This window comes from Pleurodeles waltl, chromosome 10, assembly GCF_031143425.1.
Source record: "Pleurodeles waltl isolate 20211129_DDA chromosome 10, aPleWal1.hap1.20221129, whole genome shotgun sequence".
Classification (NCBI taxonomy): Eukaryota; Metazoa; Chordata; class Amphibia; order Caudata; family Salamandridae; genus Pleurodeles; species Pleurodeles waltl.
Window position 1 is genome coordinate 446,872,334 of NC_090449.1, and position 20,883 is coordinate 446,893,216.

General features: G+C 47.9%; 1 protein-coding gene across 1 annotated transcript in view; it reads right to left on the reverse strand.

The window, feature by feature from the left end:
• Window positions 1-20,883, reverse strand: part of LOC138262427 (acid-sensing ion channel 1C-like) — a 1,178,398-nt gene that overhangs the window by 385,980 nt on the left and 771,535 nt on the right. The window contains exon 8 of the mRNA XM_069212327.1: window positions 11,718-11,797. Within this exon, the coding sequence (XP_069068428.1) occupies window positions 11,718-11,797 (80 nt within the window). The remainder of the gene's footprint in view (window positions 1-11,717; window positions 11,798-20,883) is intronic.

Here is a 20,883-nt window from a genome sequence, read left to right on the forward strand (position 1 = left end):
CTACAAAAAACAACCTTGAACACAACTTGACTACTAGTATTTTATGTGTTGAAAGTGTACATTCATGGAAACAGTCATATGTATTGCAAATGATCTGAACACTGTGAGAGCATAGCAATAATGACCTGTAGCTGTCTGTACTCATCACATCATTACACAGTTGTGATGTCACCAACATCTGTAAAATGACAAGCCACAGGTGACATTAAGTTGAGATACAATGGAAGTTAATGCTATCATGCTACAGCCACACAGAACACAACAATAATCAGAGGAATGGTCAGTTGCACTGTCTCACCTGTGTGTCATTGGAAGTATTGGCGTATAACTGATGTTCTGTTGTCCTCATCCTCATCCTCTGCCTCCTCATCCTCACTGTCCTCAGGGTCCACTGCTGCCACAGGGGCATCTCCAGTCATGCAGCATGCCACTACTATCTGGCCTTCCCACGTGAGTAGCACAGGGATCCACCTGTCAGATGGAGGCACCTGAACCTGGCCTTCAGGAGGCCGAAGGTCCTCTCGATGATCCTTCTGGTTTGCCCATGTGCCTCATTTTAACGTTCCTCAGCACCTGTCCTGGTATTCCTCACAGGGGTCAGCAGCCACTATAGGTTTGGGTAGCCAGAGTCACCTGCAAGAATTGAGGGACAACATTTAGCCTCACACAATGATTTGTAGATGACACCTGAAGGCATACACTAACATACAGTGGGTGGGGCCCATGGCTCACCTATTAGTTACACCTTCTGCCTCTGTAGTTGGGCCATCACATTTGGGATGCTGCTATTCCTCAGAATAAAGGCATCATGCACCGACCCAGGATACTTAGCATTGACAAGGCAGATGTACTGGTCCGCCAGGCACACCATTTGCATATTCAGAGAGTAGAAATTCTTCCGATTCTGGAACACCTGTCCATTCTGGAAGAGGGATAACGCAGTATGTGTCCCATCAATGGCCCCAACAATACTGGGGATATGTCCCATTGCATAGAATCCGGCCTTCTCAGTGGCCAGATCTTCCATTGGGGGAAAGCTTTGTAGCTGCACGTGTGTTTTACCAGGGCAGACAAAACTCTTGCCAGCACTATTGAGAACATTGGCTGTGACATTCCTGCTGCCATGCCCACTGTCACTTGGAAAGAACCAGTTGCCGGGAAATGGAGCACTGATAGCACTTGCACAAGAAGGGGTATCCCAGTCGGATGACGGATAGCAGATATCAGGCTAGGCTCCAATTGGGCATCCAGCTCTGTGATTGTGGCCCTATCCAGTCCAGTGAGTATAATGTGCCTGTCCTCCAGTGTAGCCAAGTCCACAAGGAGTCTATACATGGGGTATGTCTTCTCCTCCTATTTATACGCAGCAGTAGGTATCTAAGGGACACAAGAGTGAGTAGGCTGTCACAATTTGAACAATGGAACTCCAACCTCAGGTCATTTATGTGATGGGACAGTAGGAATGGCGAGGTATGTGCTAATGTAGGCTGTGACGCAGTTAAGGTTTATATGACTGTTGTTCTCCACCATGAAATGGCGACCACCTGTCCTGTATGTAGGGACAGGTGGAAGAGAGATAACTCCGCCGACGTTGGCCGTTGTGGCGGAAGGTGGTCTTGCACCACCGTACAATTTCTCATTTGATAATATGGGGCCCAATGGATTACAGTGGCCAATGGGTATCTGCGCTGGCGGTGACGGTGTACACCGCCGCAGACATAACCACCATTTACTATCTGATTCCTCACTTGTTTCCTGACCTTCAACAGGTGAACACCTACATGCGTGTGCTGTTGTGACCTGTGTCTGGAACCTACCATGGCCCTTGTGACTGGGGAAAGGACCCCTGCCTTCACTTCAGAGGAGGGGGAGCGACTGGTGGATGGGGTCCTACCCCAGTACAGACAGCTGTATGGGTACACCTTGGGCACAATGCATGTGGGAAGGATGCATGGAGATGTGTGTGCAAGCATTGTGTCTTCGGGGGGGAATGTCTTGTGGTGGTGTACATGGTGTGCACCAGCCGATATTTGCACCAATGGTGACGGAAACTGGATTGGTGGGCCATATATGTGACAGGCTGGATTGTATGTGTAATGGTGTCCTCTTATCTGTATTACCTCTGCAGGTCAGCGCCCATCAAAAGAAGGGATTATAGCATGCAATCGACAAGGACGGGCGGACCCGGGGGGGGGTCTATGGCGGGCGGAGCACCCACTGTCGGAAACAGTGGGAGGACCCGAGACGCTGGGCACGGAAGACAACGGAGGCCCAGCTGGGGATAGCCTCCCAACAAGGAACTGGTGCCTGTCGGAAACTGACCCCCACGATGGCCCACTTAATGGTGGTGGCCTACCCAGAGCTGGATGAGCGCTTGAGGGCATCACAGCAGCCACAAGGGGGTGAGTACAGTGGGTATTACTGCAATAATTGGCAGGTGGCATGGGATCCAGGAGATGGGTGTGACTTGATGGGTGCCCCTAAGCCAGGCCAGACATTGCAGCGTGATCCAGCTCAAGGGTAATGGGTGTATGGCAAACGTAGGTAACCTAGCTTGTTAACATTCTATGTCAGTCAGGGCTTTCTGGGTACCAGGAGGGGTGCAGTTGGCGGTGTGTGGCCCTCATCTTGCCGTGGCATCTAGCCAAATCACAGTGCAATGCATAGTGCTCAAGCTTGATCCCTGTGTGTGACAGTGCTGTGTATGCCAACTGTGGTGGTGGTGCAGTATCTGACCCAGTGTTTCCTTTCTCTCTCCCCCCTTATTCTTCTTCTGTTATCCTGCCCATTTGTGCATTAGCATCACCGATAACAGAGGGAGCTGCATCCCACAGGACCCTGGAGGCAGAGTCCACTGATGCCGAGGGAACCAGTCGGACGGAGGGTGAGGGGAGCACCACGTTGGAGACAGGCGGTGAAAACACAGACACAGATACCTCCGCTGATGGAAGCTCCCTGGTGGTGGCGGACACCTCTGTGACCACCCCTGCTGCAGGTACAGCTGCCACCCCCGTGCCAGCACTGCCCTCCCAGTAGCCCCTCATCGAGTTGCCCGTGCCGGCTCACCCAGGAGGGTGGGCATCTCCTTCGCCCCTGGCACCTCAGGCCCTGCCCCAGTCAGCCCTGCTGCCCTGAGTGAGGAGGCTATTGACCTCCTGAGATCCATCTCTGTAGGGCAGTCAACTATAGTGAATGCCATCCAGGAGCTGGCATCCCAGATGCAGCAATACAATGCATTCCTGGAGGCAATTCACAGTGGATTGGCGGCCCAACAGAGATCAATTTAGGCTCTGGCCTGCTCTCTGATGGCATCCATTGTCCCTGTTCCTACTGTTCCCCCCTCCAACTACCTCTTCCCAGTTTCAGTCTCCTAAACCCCAACCCATCTCATGTACACATACAGATGAGCATGCACACAAGACAACATACAAAAGTGGCAGAGTCAAACACAGGCACCACACTTCATCCCACAAGCACTCACGCAAACACCAGACAGTTGCAGACACAACCACATCCACTTCCTCCACTGTCTCCCCCTCCTCCTCCACCTCCCTCACAGTCTCGTTCACACTAACACCTGCATGCACTGCATCAACCTTCACCACCAGGATCACCACACCAAGCAGCACACTCACCTCACTAGCAGACACCTCCACAACATCCATGCGCGCGTCCCCTGTGTCCTCTCCCACCCTGTCTGTCCCCCTTCTCCTAAAGAACACAAACGCAAGCACTCACATACCCAACAGCCATCCACCTCACATCAGCACACTGCCCATGCACCTGCACCCAAGTCCAGCAGACATACACCTCCAACAACCACTCCTTCAACCCTTACCCCCATCCCTCCTCCACCCCCATCCCTCCGCCCTCATCCCACCCCACCATTCCTAAGAAGCTTTTCCTTGCCCAACTTGACCTCTTCCCCCCCCTCCCCCCTCATCCTGCCCGTAAGAGCAGGGTCCCAATGACCTAGCCCAGCACCTCAGCCAAACAGTCCACGCGGACAGTGGTGCACCACCTACTCGTGGTGGCAAGTCAGTGAAGGATCCCACTCCACCAGCCAAGAAGGTTAAGGATCCCACACCTCCTGCCATCAAGGGGAAGGAGCCCGATCCTCTTGCCATGAAGGGGAAGAAGCACTCTACTCCTGCCAGGAAGGCTAAGGACCCCGCACATCCTGCCATGAAGGGGAAGAAGCCGTCAACCCCTGCCAGGAAGGGTAAGGATCCAAAGCCTCCTACCATGAAGGGGAAGAAACCCTCGACTCCAGCGGAGGCTGTCAGGGTGACACCTCCACCTCCACCGCCACCACCAGTGGTCACGGGGCCCTCACCACCAGCTGAGGAAGTGCATCCCTCACCTCCAGCAGAGGCTGCCCAGGAGGCACCTCCACCTACCAACATGGTGCATCTCTCACCTCCAGTAGAGGCTGCCCAGGAGGCGCCTCCACCTGCCAACACAGTTCAGCCCTCACCTCCAGCGAAGGCTGTCAGGGTGACACCACCACCGCCACCACCAGTGGTCTCTGGCTGTGATGCTATTAATTGTGCTTGACCAATGACTTTGTGTTTCACCACGGCGCATATAAGTTGCTCAAGGTTCACCAGTAGCACATTATTCAGTTTAGCTGCCTATTGGCTTTAACATGACATTGGACATTACATTTGGTATTTGGGTTAGCTGCCTATTGGCTTTAACATGGAGTTAGACATTACATTCTGTATTCAGTTTAGCTGCCTATTGGCTTTAACATAGCATTAGACATTACATTTGGTATTTAGGTTAGCCAGCCAAGAAGGTTAAGGATCCCACACCTCCTGCCATGAAGGGGAAGGAGCCTGATCCTCTTGCCATGAAGGGGAATAAGCACTCTACTCCTGCCAGAAAGGCTAAGGAGCCTGCACATCCTGCCATGAAGGGGAAGAAGCCGTCAACCCCTGCCAGGAAGGGTAAGAATCCAACGCCTCCTGCCATGAAGGGGAAGAAACCCTCGACTCCAGTGGAGGCTGTCAGGGTGACACCACCACCTCCACCACCAGTAGTCACGGTGCCCTCACCACCAGCTGAGGAAGTGCATCCCTCACCTCCAGCAGAGGCTGCCCAGGAGGCACCTCCACCTACCAACATGGTGCATCTCTCACCTCCAGTAGAGGCTGCCCAGGAGGCGCCTCCACCTGCCAACATAGTTCAGCCCTCACCTCCAGCGAAGGCTGTCAGGGTGATACCACCACCGCCACCACCAGTGGTCACTGGCTGTGATGCTATTAATTGTGTTTGACCAATGACTTTGTGTTTCACCACGGCGCATATTAGTTGCTCAATGTTCACCAGTAGCACATTATTCAGTTTAGCTGCCTATTGGCTTTAACATGACATTGGACATTACATTTGGTATTTGGGTTAGCTGCCTATTGGCTTTAACATGGAGTTAGACATTACATTCTGTATTCAGTTTAGCTGCCTATTGGCTTTAACATGGCATTAGCCATTACATTTGGTATTTAGGTTAGCTGCCTATTGGCTTTAACGTGGAGTTAGACATTGCAGTTGAGACATTGCAGATGAGCTGTGTTTTTCGCAGCTGTGTTTTTCCACATGAAAGACCAAGCTGTGTTTTTCACACCAAAGTCTAGCTGATAAAAGAGCGTACATTTGGTGTTTTCCTTTCTGCTCAGCCCTGGGAAGAGGAGGGGTCTAGGAGATCTGGCCAGTCTCCAAAGGCTTGCCTTCCTTTCCAGAGTCTGAGAGGAGGGGGCACGTTTTTGGAACAATGGCCCTGGGCAACAGCGAGGGGAGAAATATCTTGACTTCAGACAGGAACGGATGTCAGTTGCCTGCCCCCGTTTGGGTAGAAAATCACTTTCTCGCAGTTGAACCGGAGTCATCAACTTGCAGGTCCCAGAAAGATGAAGCAGTGATAGGCCCTATGGTGATGCAATTTTGACTTTTATGTTTTGCTTTGAAGTTATGCTATAATATAATCACATGTATTTGCTGTGTGCATTGCAACTGAGAAGTACTTTGATATATTTTGCTTTCATTGCTGCAACTCCTTTTGAACGTGTGCTTCCAACCTACTAATTTTGTCTCTCAGGAACCTCGTAGTGAAGTAATAATAACAATAAAGTTCTTCTTTAAACTCAGAAGTGCATTCCAGAGAGGTTTTGTAAGCTCGGTCATAAGATAAGAGAAGGAAAGCAGAACACTGGTCCTCACTGCCAGCTGAGGCAGTGCATCCCTTACCTCCAGCAGAGGCTGCCTAGGAGGCACCTCCACCTGCCAAGACAGTGCAGCCCTCACCTCCGGCAGAGGCTGACCAGGAGGCACCTTCACCTGTTGACACTGTACAGCCCTCACCTCCAGATGACACAGTGTAGCCATCACCACCAGCGGAAGACATGTAGGCCACCCTCCAGGGACTGCTGTACAAGGGGCCCCCTCCTATGCAGGCACAGTTCGCAAGGGTAGCCCCTCAGTTGCCACTGCTGCAGGTCTCAGTGCTGCCAGGGGAGGAGTTATGGACCTCTAGTCGCTCATTGGACGTCATCACAGGGGGAGGAGTGGGTTTAGAGCCCCAAGGGTCACCATTCATTGCTCACCCATGCCCAGGCCGCACCACACTGCTCCTCTCGCAGGTCCATGAGGCCACTCCCACATAGAGCTTAAGGCCTCCTTGCGCATGCAAAGGCCCAGCTCACCATTCCGCTGCTGGGCCTCTGTCTGCCATGGCTCTCCTTCCTGTTCCTTCCCCCCCTTGGGGCCTCCCACTGGCACTGCCATTTCCTAGGGGGGTCCCTGGCCCCCTCTGCACAAAGTGCGTGTCTCTGGGGGCACCTCTGCAAAGGCTGTTGCTACCGCGGCCCACTCCACCTCACGTCTCTTGGGCCACGCAGTCTGTGTCCAGCACTGTTCTTTTTCTGCTCATGCCGAATTCCATCCTCGGAGATGGCGATGCGGATCAGAACCGCCCCATGGCTCAACCCGGAGCAGCTGTAAATGGAAGTTTTGCTGTTGGGTAAGCAGAATTCCCATCATCGCCAGTGTAGCCACGCCACCCTGTTTTTATTACATCTTAATGATGTGGTTACCTATTTGAAGGATGGTAAAAGTGACGCTCCTAAGGTGGCCATTGCTTTTTGCAGATGGCACATTGTTGGTGTCTAAAACCCCGAGTGGACAGCAATTTTTGGTGGAAGTGTTTGTGCCATTTTGTGCTGATCTTAAAACAAAATTTATGACCATCAGCCCCCACAGGTCACTCAGAGTACGATAATGCTTGAAGGGAAGCCTCTAGATAAGGTCACTTAGTTTGACTACCTGGGAATTAAACTAACTAGGACCCAGGGTCAACAGCTGCTAAGAAGAGCTGGTGGGGCAGCACGCGGAGTGAGGGGGGGGTATAATAATAAATACATAAAAAAAAATAACACTTACATGCCCTCTCCACCGCTCTGCCGTGTCAGTGCGTCTGCCTTGCTCTCCTCCTCACGTAATCCAGATGCCTTTCTCAAGCTGCTACACAACATGAGAGAAGCACCGGGATTGTCCTGAGCGGGCTGAAATGCCGCACAGGGAGGGACTGGGAGACTGAGCTTGGTCTCCACCTGGCTGTGAAATACAGCTGGGTGGGGAGTTCTACGTGTGCATGTCAGTTTGGCCGGCCTGAGACATGCGCACTTAAAGCACACCTACCACTCCTCTTCCCTGGTGACCTGGAGGATGCTGGCCCCGCTCTGCCCTACCTAATTGGGAAAATAAAATTATAATAAAATGCTTTTATTATTATTATTATTTTTTGCTTCTTTTCAGCAGGGGGTGATGTTCCTCCACCATAACGGAGGGGCCGCCCCTGCCAGGACATTGTCATGGTCGCCCTAGGTCAAAAAAAGTGGTCTGAACTTAAGTCAGCAAGATGCAGCATTCTTAATACTGTATAAGTCTTCCTGAGTTAAGCACATCTCTCCTGCTCCAAAAGTGTATAGGGCAAAGGCAGAGGGCAATGCACTGTATGGTGCAGAATTGTGGTGTCCCGCTAGCTTGACCCAACTTAGAGTAGCAGAGAATACCTTTCTGAGAGCCTTAGTCAGTCTCTCTAGGAATACTCTGCTAGTACCATTACGCCGGGATACAGGCATTAAACCAATAGTTCACATGGTTCGCCTTACCTCCGATTTCCCTAATTCCGTCAATAATATTCCTGTAGCTGAAATATACAAAGCAACTATGTCAAAATCGGTTCGCATTTTCAGCAGGCACTATTATTTGGACTCAGATGCGATAACAGAAGCTCAAGTAGGACAGGCTTATCTGAGGAACCTCTTCACCTAGCTTTCTCTATGGATCGTCCTTTTTTCCTTCCACCACAGTTTGTAAGGGTGGGCTTGATGTTGCTATCCAGTTTTCTCCATGGATCAAGAAGCAACTCTACTCTGCATAGTGGGAACTTTACATCCCTTAACTGATTTATAGATTTTATACATGGGATTCTCTTCATCAGACATGTCTTCCCTTCACATCTCCTCGCCCTGAACAAGGTGTCTTCCGCTGTGCTGTTCCACCGAAACGCGTGTTGGTTCAACTTGGGATGAAAGGATCACTTTCTGTATAATTATTATGTACAAGTTATGTTGACAGAAGAGTATCAGTTTAAGGATGTGATATGAGCTTTGTTGTTAAAAAAAAAAAATTGAAACGGATTATTTTTGCCCAAAGGGTATTAGGATTTATTATTTGAATTAGATAGGTTTTATTATGATTCATACTGTATACGTGACCTTATCTTACCCCTGTTTGATCGGTTTTAAAAATGTGGGTGGTTGGTATGATTGTGTGTGCTGTTAGATATGCAGTGGGAGTGTGTGTGTTTGAATGTTGGGTGACTAATAAGGGTGGAAGTTTCCACAATATATTTTATAAACATACACTCATTGGAGCATTATGGATTCCATAGAGGCAGATGTGATCAAATATATATATATATTGTATTTAAATCAAAACCCAAAATCAATAATAACCCTGATACAGAAGACTTTTTCTCCTACATATACACATTTTCATTGCACTAGTCACTTTACTCTACCCAAAGCAACAAATGTTAAAGTCATTCAACTGGGCCACAAGTAAATCCACTAAAAATCACCCAATCCTACATTTTCCCACTGTTGTTCCCCTGGATTGCTGTCTTTGTAGCATCGGTTTTTCAGGGGCCCTCTTTGTTTTGTAGTAAGAATTTGTCAGTGTTCGGTATCTTCCAGCATTAGAGAAAGAAGTAGAATAAAATGACCTCTGTCTGGATTATGACCTAATTCTAGATCTGGACCCAGGTTGATATATATGAGTGCACTTAGAGGAGCGTCTTGATGAGGAGTGCCGAGAACGATGACAACGATTTCTGGAAGTCGCTTTTGTTTGTGATCTGTGGCGAGATCTGGACTGAGGTAAACCTAACCTCTGACTGGAAGCTGGAGGCCTCACCAGAGAGGGACCTCCCACAGATGACTCTGTCTGAGGAAGAGGTGGAGGCAAAGTACGTGGTGTAGGCACTGAAGGAGCTAGCAGAGGTGGAGGAGGTGGTGGAGAAGGCTGTGGAGAGTCCAGAATAAAGACTGGTGATGATGGCAAGTATGCCCTGAAATATCCAGAGTCAGTCCTGTTGATCTCGAGTTCCTGACCCTGGAATGCATTGACATCGACAGGCTTCTTGACGTTGATTGTCCTCTGTGTCTTGACGTCAATATACTTCTTGATGTCGAGCATCTCCTTTGTCTCAACATCATAGAACCTTTCAATGTAGACTTCCTGTGTCTCAGCGTTGAATGTTGTCTCTTTCTCGACGTTGATCCAGTTCTTGGCGGCAAGCAAGCAGGCACCGTACCTCATTTCTAATTTAATGTCCTCGACATCGATCTGGAGCAATGTTGTTTTTTGAGGACTTCCTCTCTTATTGGATCTCCCTCTTCTGGAGTCCTTAGAGGAAGGTGGAAGAGCCCTGGTGAGGACTGACCCTCATCTTGCTCACTCTCAGACTGCATCTCCTGCTGTTTGCGTCGCTCTTCAGCTCCATGAAGGCGAATCTTCTCTACGTCCCTCAGTGTACGCCTGGAAAACATCTTGCAGTGCTGACATCTGTGACGGATATAGTTGTCAGAAAGGCAGATAATACACAGATCATGAGGGTCTGATTTGCCCTTTTTTTCTGCCACAGGCAGGGCATTTGCCAAATAAAGATGACATTTTATTTGACTAGAAAAATAACTTTAATGTCAGAAAACGACGCTGGAAATGTTGAAACTGTCAAGTAAAGGAGTTGACAGACATTTCTGAGAGAATTTTGTGAAGAAAAAGGTCAAAAAAGGCCAAGCTCAGTGGTCCAAGATACTGCCACCAGGAGCTGGAAAAACGAACTGTTGCAACTGCCACCTACTGGGCATTATTATTATAAGATATTGGTGGGCTGTCAGCTCTCAACCTAGAATGGCTGTTGCAAACAGAAGTGTAAGTGGGGAAAGAGAGAGCATGTAAGTGTGAAAGAGTATTAAGGATCACAAGACTACATTCAGATGAGGAAATTAGATCAGCTATTGTGAGGCATTCCAACGTTAGGGTTTCATGACATGTGGCTTATGATTGTTGTACAATGCGTTTGTTGGTTTGAATGATTACAGGTTAGCTTCTTGTGTGTGATGGAGAGGTGTGTGTGGTATGTGTTTTCGAAACGCTGACGTATGTTGTGGTGGAATGTAGTTTGTGAGGTGGAAGGTAAAATGTATGGTGTCTGTCTTGAATCTATTTGGTATTTGAAAGGGACTGACATTTATACTTGATGATCCATGCGTGGTACTGACTTCTCCCAATAAGCCTGGCTGGAACTCCTGCTGTTGGTTTCCTCTGCATATACTAACGGAACATGTTGGATTTATTAAGTGCTACGTGGTAATGTACAAAGTATATGCAGTCTACAAATAATATTAGAAAATATTGTGCACTGAGGAGGTCTGAGTGAGGAACACTTCCTCTTTAACAAAAAGGGTTCTTCGGGACTTGTGCCTGTTTAAGAGAAAGGGATACCCGAGAACAAAATCAACAAAACAATTGTGTGTTTTTCTGGAAGCTTAGATGTCCAGTTTAGAAGCTGTTACATGACAGCTATCCGGATAGCAAATTTGTGAGAATCTGCTATCTGGTCTGTAAAGTGCAATGCAAGCTTCGCTAAAGGTGGTGGTGATTCAGCCACCCCATCTACAGTGGCAGAAACACCATGCCTGGGGGTCATAGACTTGTGGAAGACTGGCAGACTTTTGCTTTACAAGGTGAGTTCCATAACATGCTTAGAAGCATTGCCATGCATGTTAGTGATAAATTATGTGGGTTGTGGCTTGGCACTCCCAATTATGAAATACATTTCCACTGCCCATATCAATAATTACTATGGTGAAATTCCATCATAGTAGTACATCAGCACTAGTGGAATTTTCACTGGGTATAACTAAGACAGAGGTGGGTACTTGGCTGGAGAACGGTCTGATTTTCGCTGAGAACACTAAATGCAGCAGGATTTCCACTCATACTGTGTTGCATCTAAATCACTCACATTAGCAGATGGAAATTCTGTCACCAAAACTGTAAAATAGCCATTTTCCCCTTAGGATAATCCAACATATGTGAACTGTGACTTGCACAGTACAGCTGTTTATTTTCTTATGATTCCTACGTACCTCATACAAGTAGTCAAATATTTCCAGAATCGTCAGGATGCTAGCCCCGATAAACAATCCCATCTGACCTCCGATGTCACCTGTAGAGACAGAAGGGGCCCAGGGGCTGGTTAGCGTACGGTGGGCAGTCACAAAAGAGATCAACAACATCAAGGCCACGACGCTTTATCTATGAAACTAACACAGCCGTTAATACTCGCATGGACATCTTTGGCTAGTGAGAACATAAGAATTCATTTTGTTTGGAACTATTTTTTAAGAGTTCATTTTGTTTGAAAACTATCTTTCCAATATCGCTTTTTATCAACAAACAAATGTGTTATGGGAGTTGTAGTTTTGGCTCACTTCAGTTAACCAACTTGAGTACCATAAAACAATGTTATGTAAGCCAGGCTCGCAACGCCCAGTAGGCTGAAAGGGCTTTAGTCCATCCCCCTCTCCCCCTCCCTCCACCGCCATCATCTCCAGCAGTGTGGGCTGTGGAGTGTACAGACCGTTCGTGAGCTATTGTGTGCTGCAGTTCGCCAGGGGCTAAGGACTCAGACTCAACCTCTAAGTACTTTGTAGGTCTTCAAAAAGCCATTTATCAGTCCAATGGTCTTTGTGTGTTTTAATTGGTACCGGCTCCCATGCCGTCCCCACTCTTGTTATGGACTCTTGCTGCCAGGGTGGGAGAAAGGATGAAAATCTTTCATTTACAATACAAACGTGGGCATGTAGCACATTAATGTAAAGTGCCCAGCCATTGGCCTATTTTGCCTCTAAGCACCAAAACAGGAACTGAGCCCTCTGCGTGGTACATAACTCAGAATTTAAAAAATCTGTCAAAGACTCACAGTTCAAAAATTATAATTATTTAACTTAGAAGTATTTAACTAAAGAACGTTAAAATGAATATCTGCATTGACTGGCATTTATCAGAATTCACAGTTTCCAAACACAAACTTTGAAACATCCATGCCTGAGATGAGGATGCTATTAGCAGGGCTACAGGAATGATGTGATTCAAGCTTTTTTCGAATAATATTGGATTCGCCGCATTTGCCAAATATTCCTTTTTGTGCTGCATAATCTCTAGACTTTGACAAGAAAAAGTAGTTTCTAGCTCAAACAGAACAAAGTTTACCAAACACATGGCGATACCTGTTCCTGTTCCTGTTCTCTCAAAGGCCCTTCGCAAAGGTTGAGTGGTCATATTTCAGTTGCTTAATGCTTTATATAGATGTTAAATTGATACAAATGTGAAATCTTTCAGAGGCAGTGTTACCTTGTGTAAAATGACAAAATAATGAAGTAATACTATCACAAAATGTGCCGCATTATTCTGCATAATTTGCCTTTTCTTGATGCATCTTTTAGTTAATGCTGCTGCGTAATTTGTTCTGCCTCTGCTGCATACTTTTAGTAGCTCTGGTTACTAGTGAACCAAGAGGCAAGTCAGTTGTCGGGTGAAACCCGCATAGATTTTTATAACATATGGACCAACATTAAAGTCAATTAAAAAAATATGAAAGGGAACTTTTTGTAGAGGGCACATCCTAAATTGGGACAATAGAGGTCATGGAGGCACAGTGAAATAAGGTTAACTGCCTAGGGCAAAAAAGATTTTGTCTGGCAGGTAAAGCATGTTTGAAACCAGGTTCCCTGCTTTTACTGTGTACAATTTAGCCACTAGATGAATGAGAAGGGGCTTGGTGACTGATGGTGGCAGAATCCACATTAATTCTGAGTGGTAGAATCCACAAGAAGGTTTGACCCAAAGTTCCAAGAGGACTTTTTCCAGAGCTCAGAATCTGGCTCTGGCCTTCAATGAGTCTTCCACCTCTAGAAAAGTAACTTTCAGCATGTCCAAAAGGCTGATATTTTGTTGCAGGATCAGCTTTGATAATCATAGTTCAAATTACACTGAATCCCCACTTGCCAACTTCCAAAGATACGGTGAATTACTTGGAGTGTCTAGGGGTACATCTTCCTGCATTCACACAGCTCACACTGCACTCACACAGGTTCACGAGTTATCTTCTGCTCACACGGGCTCGCATTTTTCTCTCTCCATCCACTCACGTGAGCATGCTGGCCACCAAGTTTTCACGTGGGCACACCACTCACCCTGCACTCACACCTTTCACCCTGCACTTACATCACTCACCACTCAGCACATCTAGACCACACCTTCAACACAGCATACATTAAACTGCTGAACACTTGTGAACATGCACACATCTACAAATGCAGTCACAGAATATCTGTCCTTCCCATAGTACTGATGCTTATTCAGTTCCATCCATAACTACATGTGCAACTCAAGAGGGGAGAGTGTATTAAGACTGTCAGATGTTATGGAAAAGGAGAAAAAGCTAGGGCTGTGGGGGCTGGTGTGTGAGCTGGGATCAGTTTCAGGCTGTGGGATCAGCAAAGAGGGAGTGGGGAAAACAGGCGAAGGCAGCATGATGGGGAGCACCACAGCAGGCTATGGATGAAGTACTGTTACTGTGATCTGGTGTGGTTGTTGACTGGTACTGCAGGCTAAGGGTGTAGTGCAGGTGGGGGAAGAATTTATACCTCAAGTGGTGCTTGTTGGCCCTGCACTGAGCCCCATTGGCCTTCATAACAACCACTGTGAAGAAAGCTGGGGTTGTCACCTGTGGCCAGACATGCTGTTTTTGCTGCTTCTGAAGCAATGATGTCAACCAGCAATTGGCCCCTGTTGGCCTGCACAGCAATAGTGCTCAGCAAGGGCTGATATCGGAGGGGAGAGCTTGCTGAGGCTACAGCTTGTGTGTGAGTTGGAAGCAGTCCGCGGAGGAGCCCGAGAAGTTGAGGAGAATGAAGTGAGTTTGTAGGTTGATCTAGGAGGAGGACTGGGATGAGGCTGTTGGGACGCAGGACCACAGGCTAAAGCTGCACTGTGCAGCACTTCTGGAGCGCAAGGAAGGTTGGGCAAAACACATTTTTGTTTAGAATGTCACTAATGCAAATGGGGGAGAAAAAGCAAACAGGCTCATATGCCGCTGCATCATCACACTGGACATAGCAACCATTTTGGAAAGCGGAAATTCTTTTTTGTACCCAGTTATACTATGTAGGAGGCTGGACTGGCTTGTACTGAGTACCTAGGGGTACTTACAGATTGCACCAGGCCCAGTTATCCCTTATTAGTGTATAGGGTGTCTAGCAGCATAGGCTGATAGATAATGGTAGCTTAGCAGAGCAGCTTAGGCTGAACTAGGAGACGAGTGAAGCTCCTACAGTACCACAAGTGTCATATGCACAATATCATAAGAAAACACAATACACAGATATACTAAAAATAAAGGTACTTTATTTTTATGACAATATGCCAAAGTATCTCAGAGTATACCCTCAGTATGAGGATAGCAAATATACACAAGATATATGTACACAATACCAAAATATGCAGTAATAGTATTAGAAAACAGTGCAAACAATGTATAGTTACAATAGGATGCAATGGGGACACATGGGGTAGGGGCAACACAAACCATATACTCCAAAAGTGGAATGCGAACCACGAATGGACCCCAAACCTATGTGACCTTGTAGAGGGTCGCTGGGACTATTAGAAAATAGTAAGGGTTAGAAAAATAGCCCACCCCAAGACCCTGAAAAGTGAGTGCAAAGTGCACTAAAGTTCCCCAAAGGACATAGAAGTCGTGATAGGGGAATTCTGCAGGAAAGACACAAACCAACAATGCAACAACGATGGATTTCCAGTCGAGGGTACCTGTGGAAGAAGGGGACCAAGTCCAAAAGTCACAAGCAAGTCGGAGATGGGCAGATGCCCAGGAAATGCCAGCTGTGGGTGCAAAGAAGCTGCTACTGGACAGTAGAAGCTGAGGTTTCTGCAGGAACGACAAGGGCTAGAGACTTTCCCTTTGGAGGATGGATCCCCCACGCCGTGGAGAGTTGTGCAGAAGTGTTTTCCCACCGAAAGACCGCCAACAAGCCTTGCTAGCTGCAAATCGTGCGGTAAGGGTTTTTGGATGCTGCTGTGGCCCAGGAGGGACCAGGATGTCGCCAATTGCGTCTGGAGACAGAGGGGGCGTCGAGCAAGACAAGGAGCCCTCTCAGCAGCAGGCAGCACCCGCAGAAGTGTCAGAAACAGGCACTACGAGGATGGGTGAAACGGTGCTCACCCGAAGTCGCACAAAGGAGTCCCACGTCGCCGGAGGACAACTTAGGAGGTCGTGCAATGCAGGTTAGAGTGCCGTGGACCCAGGCTGGACTGTGCACAAAGGATTTCCGCCGGAAGTGCACGGAGGCCGGAGTAGCTGCAAAAGTCGCGGTTCCCAGCAATGCAGTCTGGCGTGGGGAAGCAAGGACTTACCTCCACCAAACTTGGACTGAAGAGTCACTGGACTGTGGGAGTCACTTGGACAGAGTTGCTGGATTCAAGGGACCTCGCTCGTCGTGCTGAGAGGAACCCAGGGGACTGGTGATGGAGTTCTTTGGTGCCTGCGGTTGCAGGGGGATGATTCCGTCGACCCACGGGAGATTTCTTCGGAGCTTCTAGTGCAGAGAGGAGGCAGACTACCCCCACAGCATGCACCACCAGGAAAACAGTCGAGAAGGCAGCAGGATCAGCGTTACAGAGTTGCAGTAGTCGTCTTTGCTACTTTGTTGCAGTTTTGCAGGCTTCCAGCGCGGTCAGCAGTCGATTCCTTGGCAGAAGGTGAAGAGAGAGATGCAGAGGAACTCGGATGAGCTCTTGCATTCGTTATCTAAGGAATCCCCAGAGACAGAGACCCTAAATAGCCAGAAAATAGGGTTTGGCTACCTAGGAGAGAGGATAGGCTAGCAACACCTGAAGGAGCCTATCAGAAGGAGTCTCTGACGTCACCTGGTGGCACTGGCCACTCAGAGCAGTCCAGTGTGCCAGCAGCACCTCTGTTTCCAAGATGGCAGAGGTCTGGAGCACACTGGAGGAGCTCTGGACACCTCCCAGGGGAGGTGCAGGTCAGGGGAGTGGTCACTCCCCTTTCCTTTGTCCAGTTTCGCGCCACAGCAGGGCTAAGGGGTCCCTGAACCGGTGTAGACTGGCTTATGCAGAAATGGGCACCATGTGTGCCCATGAAAGCATTTCCAGAGGCTGGGGGAGGCTACTCCTCCCCTGCCTTCACACCATTTTCCAAAGGGAGAGGGTGTAACACCCTCTCTCAGAGGAAGTCCTTTATTCTGCCATCCTGGGCCAAGCCTGGCTGGACCCCAGGAGGGCAGAAACCTGTCTGAGGGGTTGGCAGCAGCAGCAGCTGGAGTGAAACCCCGGGAAAGGCAGTTTGGCAGTACCAGGGTCTGTGCTACAGACCACTGGGATCATGGGATTGTGCCAACTATGCCAGGATGGCATAGAGGGGGCAATTTCATGATCATAGACATGTTACATGGCCATATTCGGAGTTACCATTGTGAAGCTACATATAGGTAGTGACCTATATGTAGTGCACGCATGTAATGGTGTCCCCGCACTCACAAAATCCGGGGAATTGGCCCTGAACAATGTGGGGGCACCTTGGCTAGTGCCAGGGTGCCCTCACACTAAGTAACTTTGCACCTAACCTTTACCAGGTAAAGGTTAGACATATAGGTGACTTATAAGTTACTTAAGTGCAGTGTAAAATGGCTGTGAAATAACGTGGACGTTATTTCACTCAGGCTGCAGTGGCAGGCCTGTGTAAGAATTGTCAGAGCTCCCTATGGGTGGCAAAAGAAATGCTGCAGCCCATAGGGATCTCCTGGAACCCCAATACCCTGGGTACCTCAGTACCATATACTAGGGAATTATAAGGGTGTTCCAGTATGCCAATTTGAATTGGTGAAATTGGTCACTAGCCTGTTAGTGACAATTTGTAAAGAGAGAGCATAACCACTGAAGTTCTGGTTAGCAGAGCCTCAGTGAGACAGTTAGGCATCACACAGGGAACACATACCTATAGGTCACAAACTTATGAGCACTGGGGTCCTGACTAGCAGGGTCCCAGTGACACATAACAAACATACTGAAAACATAGGGTTTCCACTATGAGCACTGGGCCCTGGCTAGCAGGATCCCAGTGAGACAGTGAAAACACCCTGACATACACTCACAAACAGGCCAAAAGTGGGGGTAACAAGGCTAGAAAGAGGCTACTTTCTCACATACTATCGCTGGCTCACAGGGTAATATTCTTAGCCAGTGCTATCACATCATTGCGGTGGGGTCTTCTTCTTGCACTCTGCCACGTTATTGCGTTTTAATTGGGTAGCAATGTTAGGTGAGGGAAATCCACTCAGGAGTCAACAGAAGTGCAACCAAAATGCACTCTCTCTGAAGCACCACACAGGTTCTGCGTAATCAAATGCTGTAATCAAGATAAACATGTGGGAGCAGCCAAAGTCTCTCTGATGGTTGTTTCTTAAAGCTTTTTGCTGTTGATCACACAAGGTATGGTGAAAGCCAAATCTAAAAGTACACCTCAGAAGTATTGAAAAACATTCAATAAGGTGCTTAAATACTCACTTCATGGCACTATACACTAACTTTGGTAAATTAATGCTTCAAGAATAACACAAGTACTTATGTCATGTGTTGTGGAGTACTGGTGATAATCCAAAAGGTGTGACGTGGTTTTTAAAACAGTATTAGTTTTATTCAAAAAATCTTTGTTTTCTTTCTTTTTCTTCAATGCTTTTAGTGCCCTTGCACCATTCCTCCCTGAACCCATTATGCCTTTGACTCCTATTGAAAATTTGGTATTAAGTGATTGACACGGACTATACAGACTTAGGTGGCATACAGTGTATAGTTGGTCACTCTGAATACATATCCTATTCTGCAGAGGGCATGTGTTAAATCCAGTTCAGGGGGCATGGGGCAAGCAGGCGCTGCTGGGCCTCACCCATGGGGGCAGTGGATGTTTATCTCGGATGTCCCACAGTCTGTACTACTTTAGCTTCACAAACTGGGCCAGGTACAACCCCTTCAGCATTTGACTCTCAGTGGTAGCACCGTGGAGCATTCAAACATTTCTTGAGGGGTAGTGTAGAGGTTATGGAAACTCAGAACTCAGATCACCCAGCAAAGCAAAATCTGTTTATCCAACCCAGTGATTTATTTGGATAAGACACATACTTTAATAGACATGCTTTAAATGGTAGACTGACGTAGGTACACTAATATGCATTGTCACTTAGGCTAATGCACCTTGGGATACTGTCTTTACTGTCTTCCTCTTCTCTCTTTCACACAAGTCCCTCCTCTTGTGAATCTAGGCAGGTCCACGTTAGGTTAGTTATTTGAGTCATTAACCAAGGCTCATGTGGAGGTACCCCAGATTAGTTATGGTTGTGTCAGTCCAGTACAGTCTCCTAGATACAGCCTCACCACAATGCAGGCCTGTCTGTGTTTCAGCATCACATGTTTCCGGTCTTGCCCGCTTCTAGGATAAAACCGCATGGTTGCAGGAGTGGCCCTCAGTCTGTGAAGGCCGCAGCAGGATGGGGCAGCCAGAGCTGCAGCCATGAGTTCTTTGGTGAACGTAGGTAATGGAAGTCAGTGAGGGTTCATGGCAGGTGGCACAGCTGCTTCTGGGTCACTTGGCAGCAGATGGGCTACCACTTACACAGGTGTCAAAACAGCTTGCTAGCAGCCACGGTATTCACTTTGTAAATAGGGCAGTGGTGACTGTCATGTGCACAAGTTTTGGCTATGACAGTGACATCCACCATGGACACAGCTGTTGACTACTACAGCAACATCAGTCATAGGAACAGCTCTGGATTTCGGTGGCTACATTCCCCATTGACACAACTCATGATTTAAGCAGCAAGGTCAACTGTGATTGTTCCTATAACAAGGTTGGCTGCCTACCCATGATTCCCTCTTGGAACCACACTTCTAGAGTGAATGCACCCACCCTCTTTGGACTCACAGATCACTTTCTGCAGTCTTCTTTCTCCTGGTAGACCCTCCACACTAGACTCTGACAGTTTCTGGCACTACCTGGACATACACACCTCCTGCAGCTTGACAGGCTCTTTCACTCTGTCAGCAGGCAGGCAGGCTTCCAGGCACTTCAGGTCAGGGGTACAGTTCTTACAGCAAGTAAAGACTCCAGGTGATGTACCCTCTCCTCTGGGAAGCTGGCTGTCACACAGACACCAGTTCTGATTGTTGTACAGCAGCCTTAGCGTATGCTTCAGATTAATTCCTTCCATAATGAAAGAACTTGGAACTGAACAAGGATGTAAGTAGCTCCCACATTTATGCGGTCAGATCAGATAAGGAATGTGGATTCTCTGTCTGCAATCTCAAAACAGGTTTGTGGCACTTCTTCTGTCAAGCGTCCTCTCTAAGTTGTACTCCAGACACAGCCATTGTGTAGAGTGATGCTCTACACAGGAAGGTAGTCCCCAGTCTGGAGTACTCAACAGAGGCCTAGAGAGGCGTGAGGTTTCTGCAACTAGCTTTTCACGAGATATGCTGAACAGTGATCAGGATAAAGACAAAAGACTGGCCTGCACCTCAAAGATCTCTCTTACCCTGACCAACAGAGACAAGAGTCGCATCTTGACCACGTACCAAACAACAGTACCACAGGAAAACGAATCAGTAACTGCACTCATCAGGAACTGCTTGAGTGAATTTTAAAGGACGTGTGTCACCTCCCTCCATCTTCAGTAATGACAGCAATACTCTTCCTCTGTCTGTGAAAAAAAATCTCAACCACATCTTGTGCACAGGAGCATGCGAGGGACTTCCAAAATGGGACCTGCACGCCTCCATTACTCTGACTGACTCATGCACATACTGCATGTGCTACGCAAGCCGCAAACACACATAGTTCACTTGGATCTTAGTACTAGAATCTAGGTTACACATTGATGCAGATTGGGGCCAGCTACACAGATAGAAGGTGTGATCACAACTGTGGATTAACAATACACAGTATGCTGCTACCACCACTGAACATGCTAAATCCATGACAGGTGAGGTAGTCCACTGTCAGCAAAATGAGAGCTAATTGGTGCATCCTTCCAAGTCACACGACAGCTCCAGGACTTCATTTGTGTCAGGGACAGGGGTAGGTCTCTGCATGTGTTATGTTAGCATGAGGCTAGAGATAAAATAAAAAAACGGGATATAAGTGAGTCACAGTCAAGCACTCAG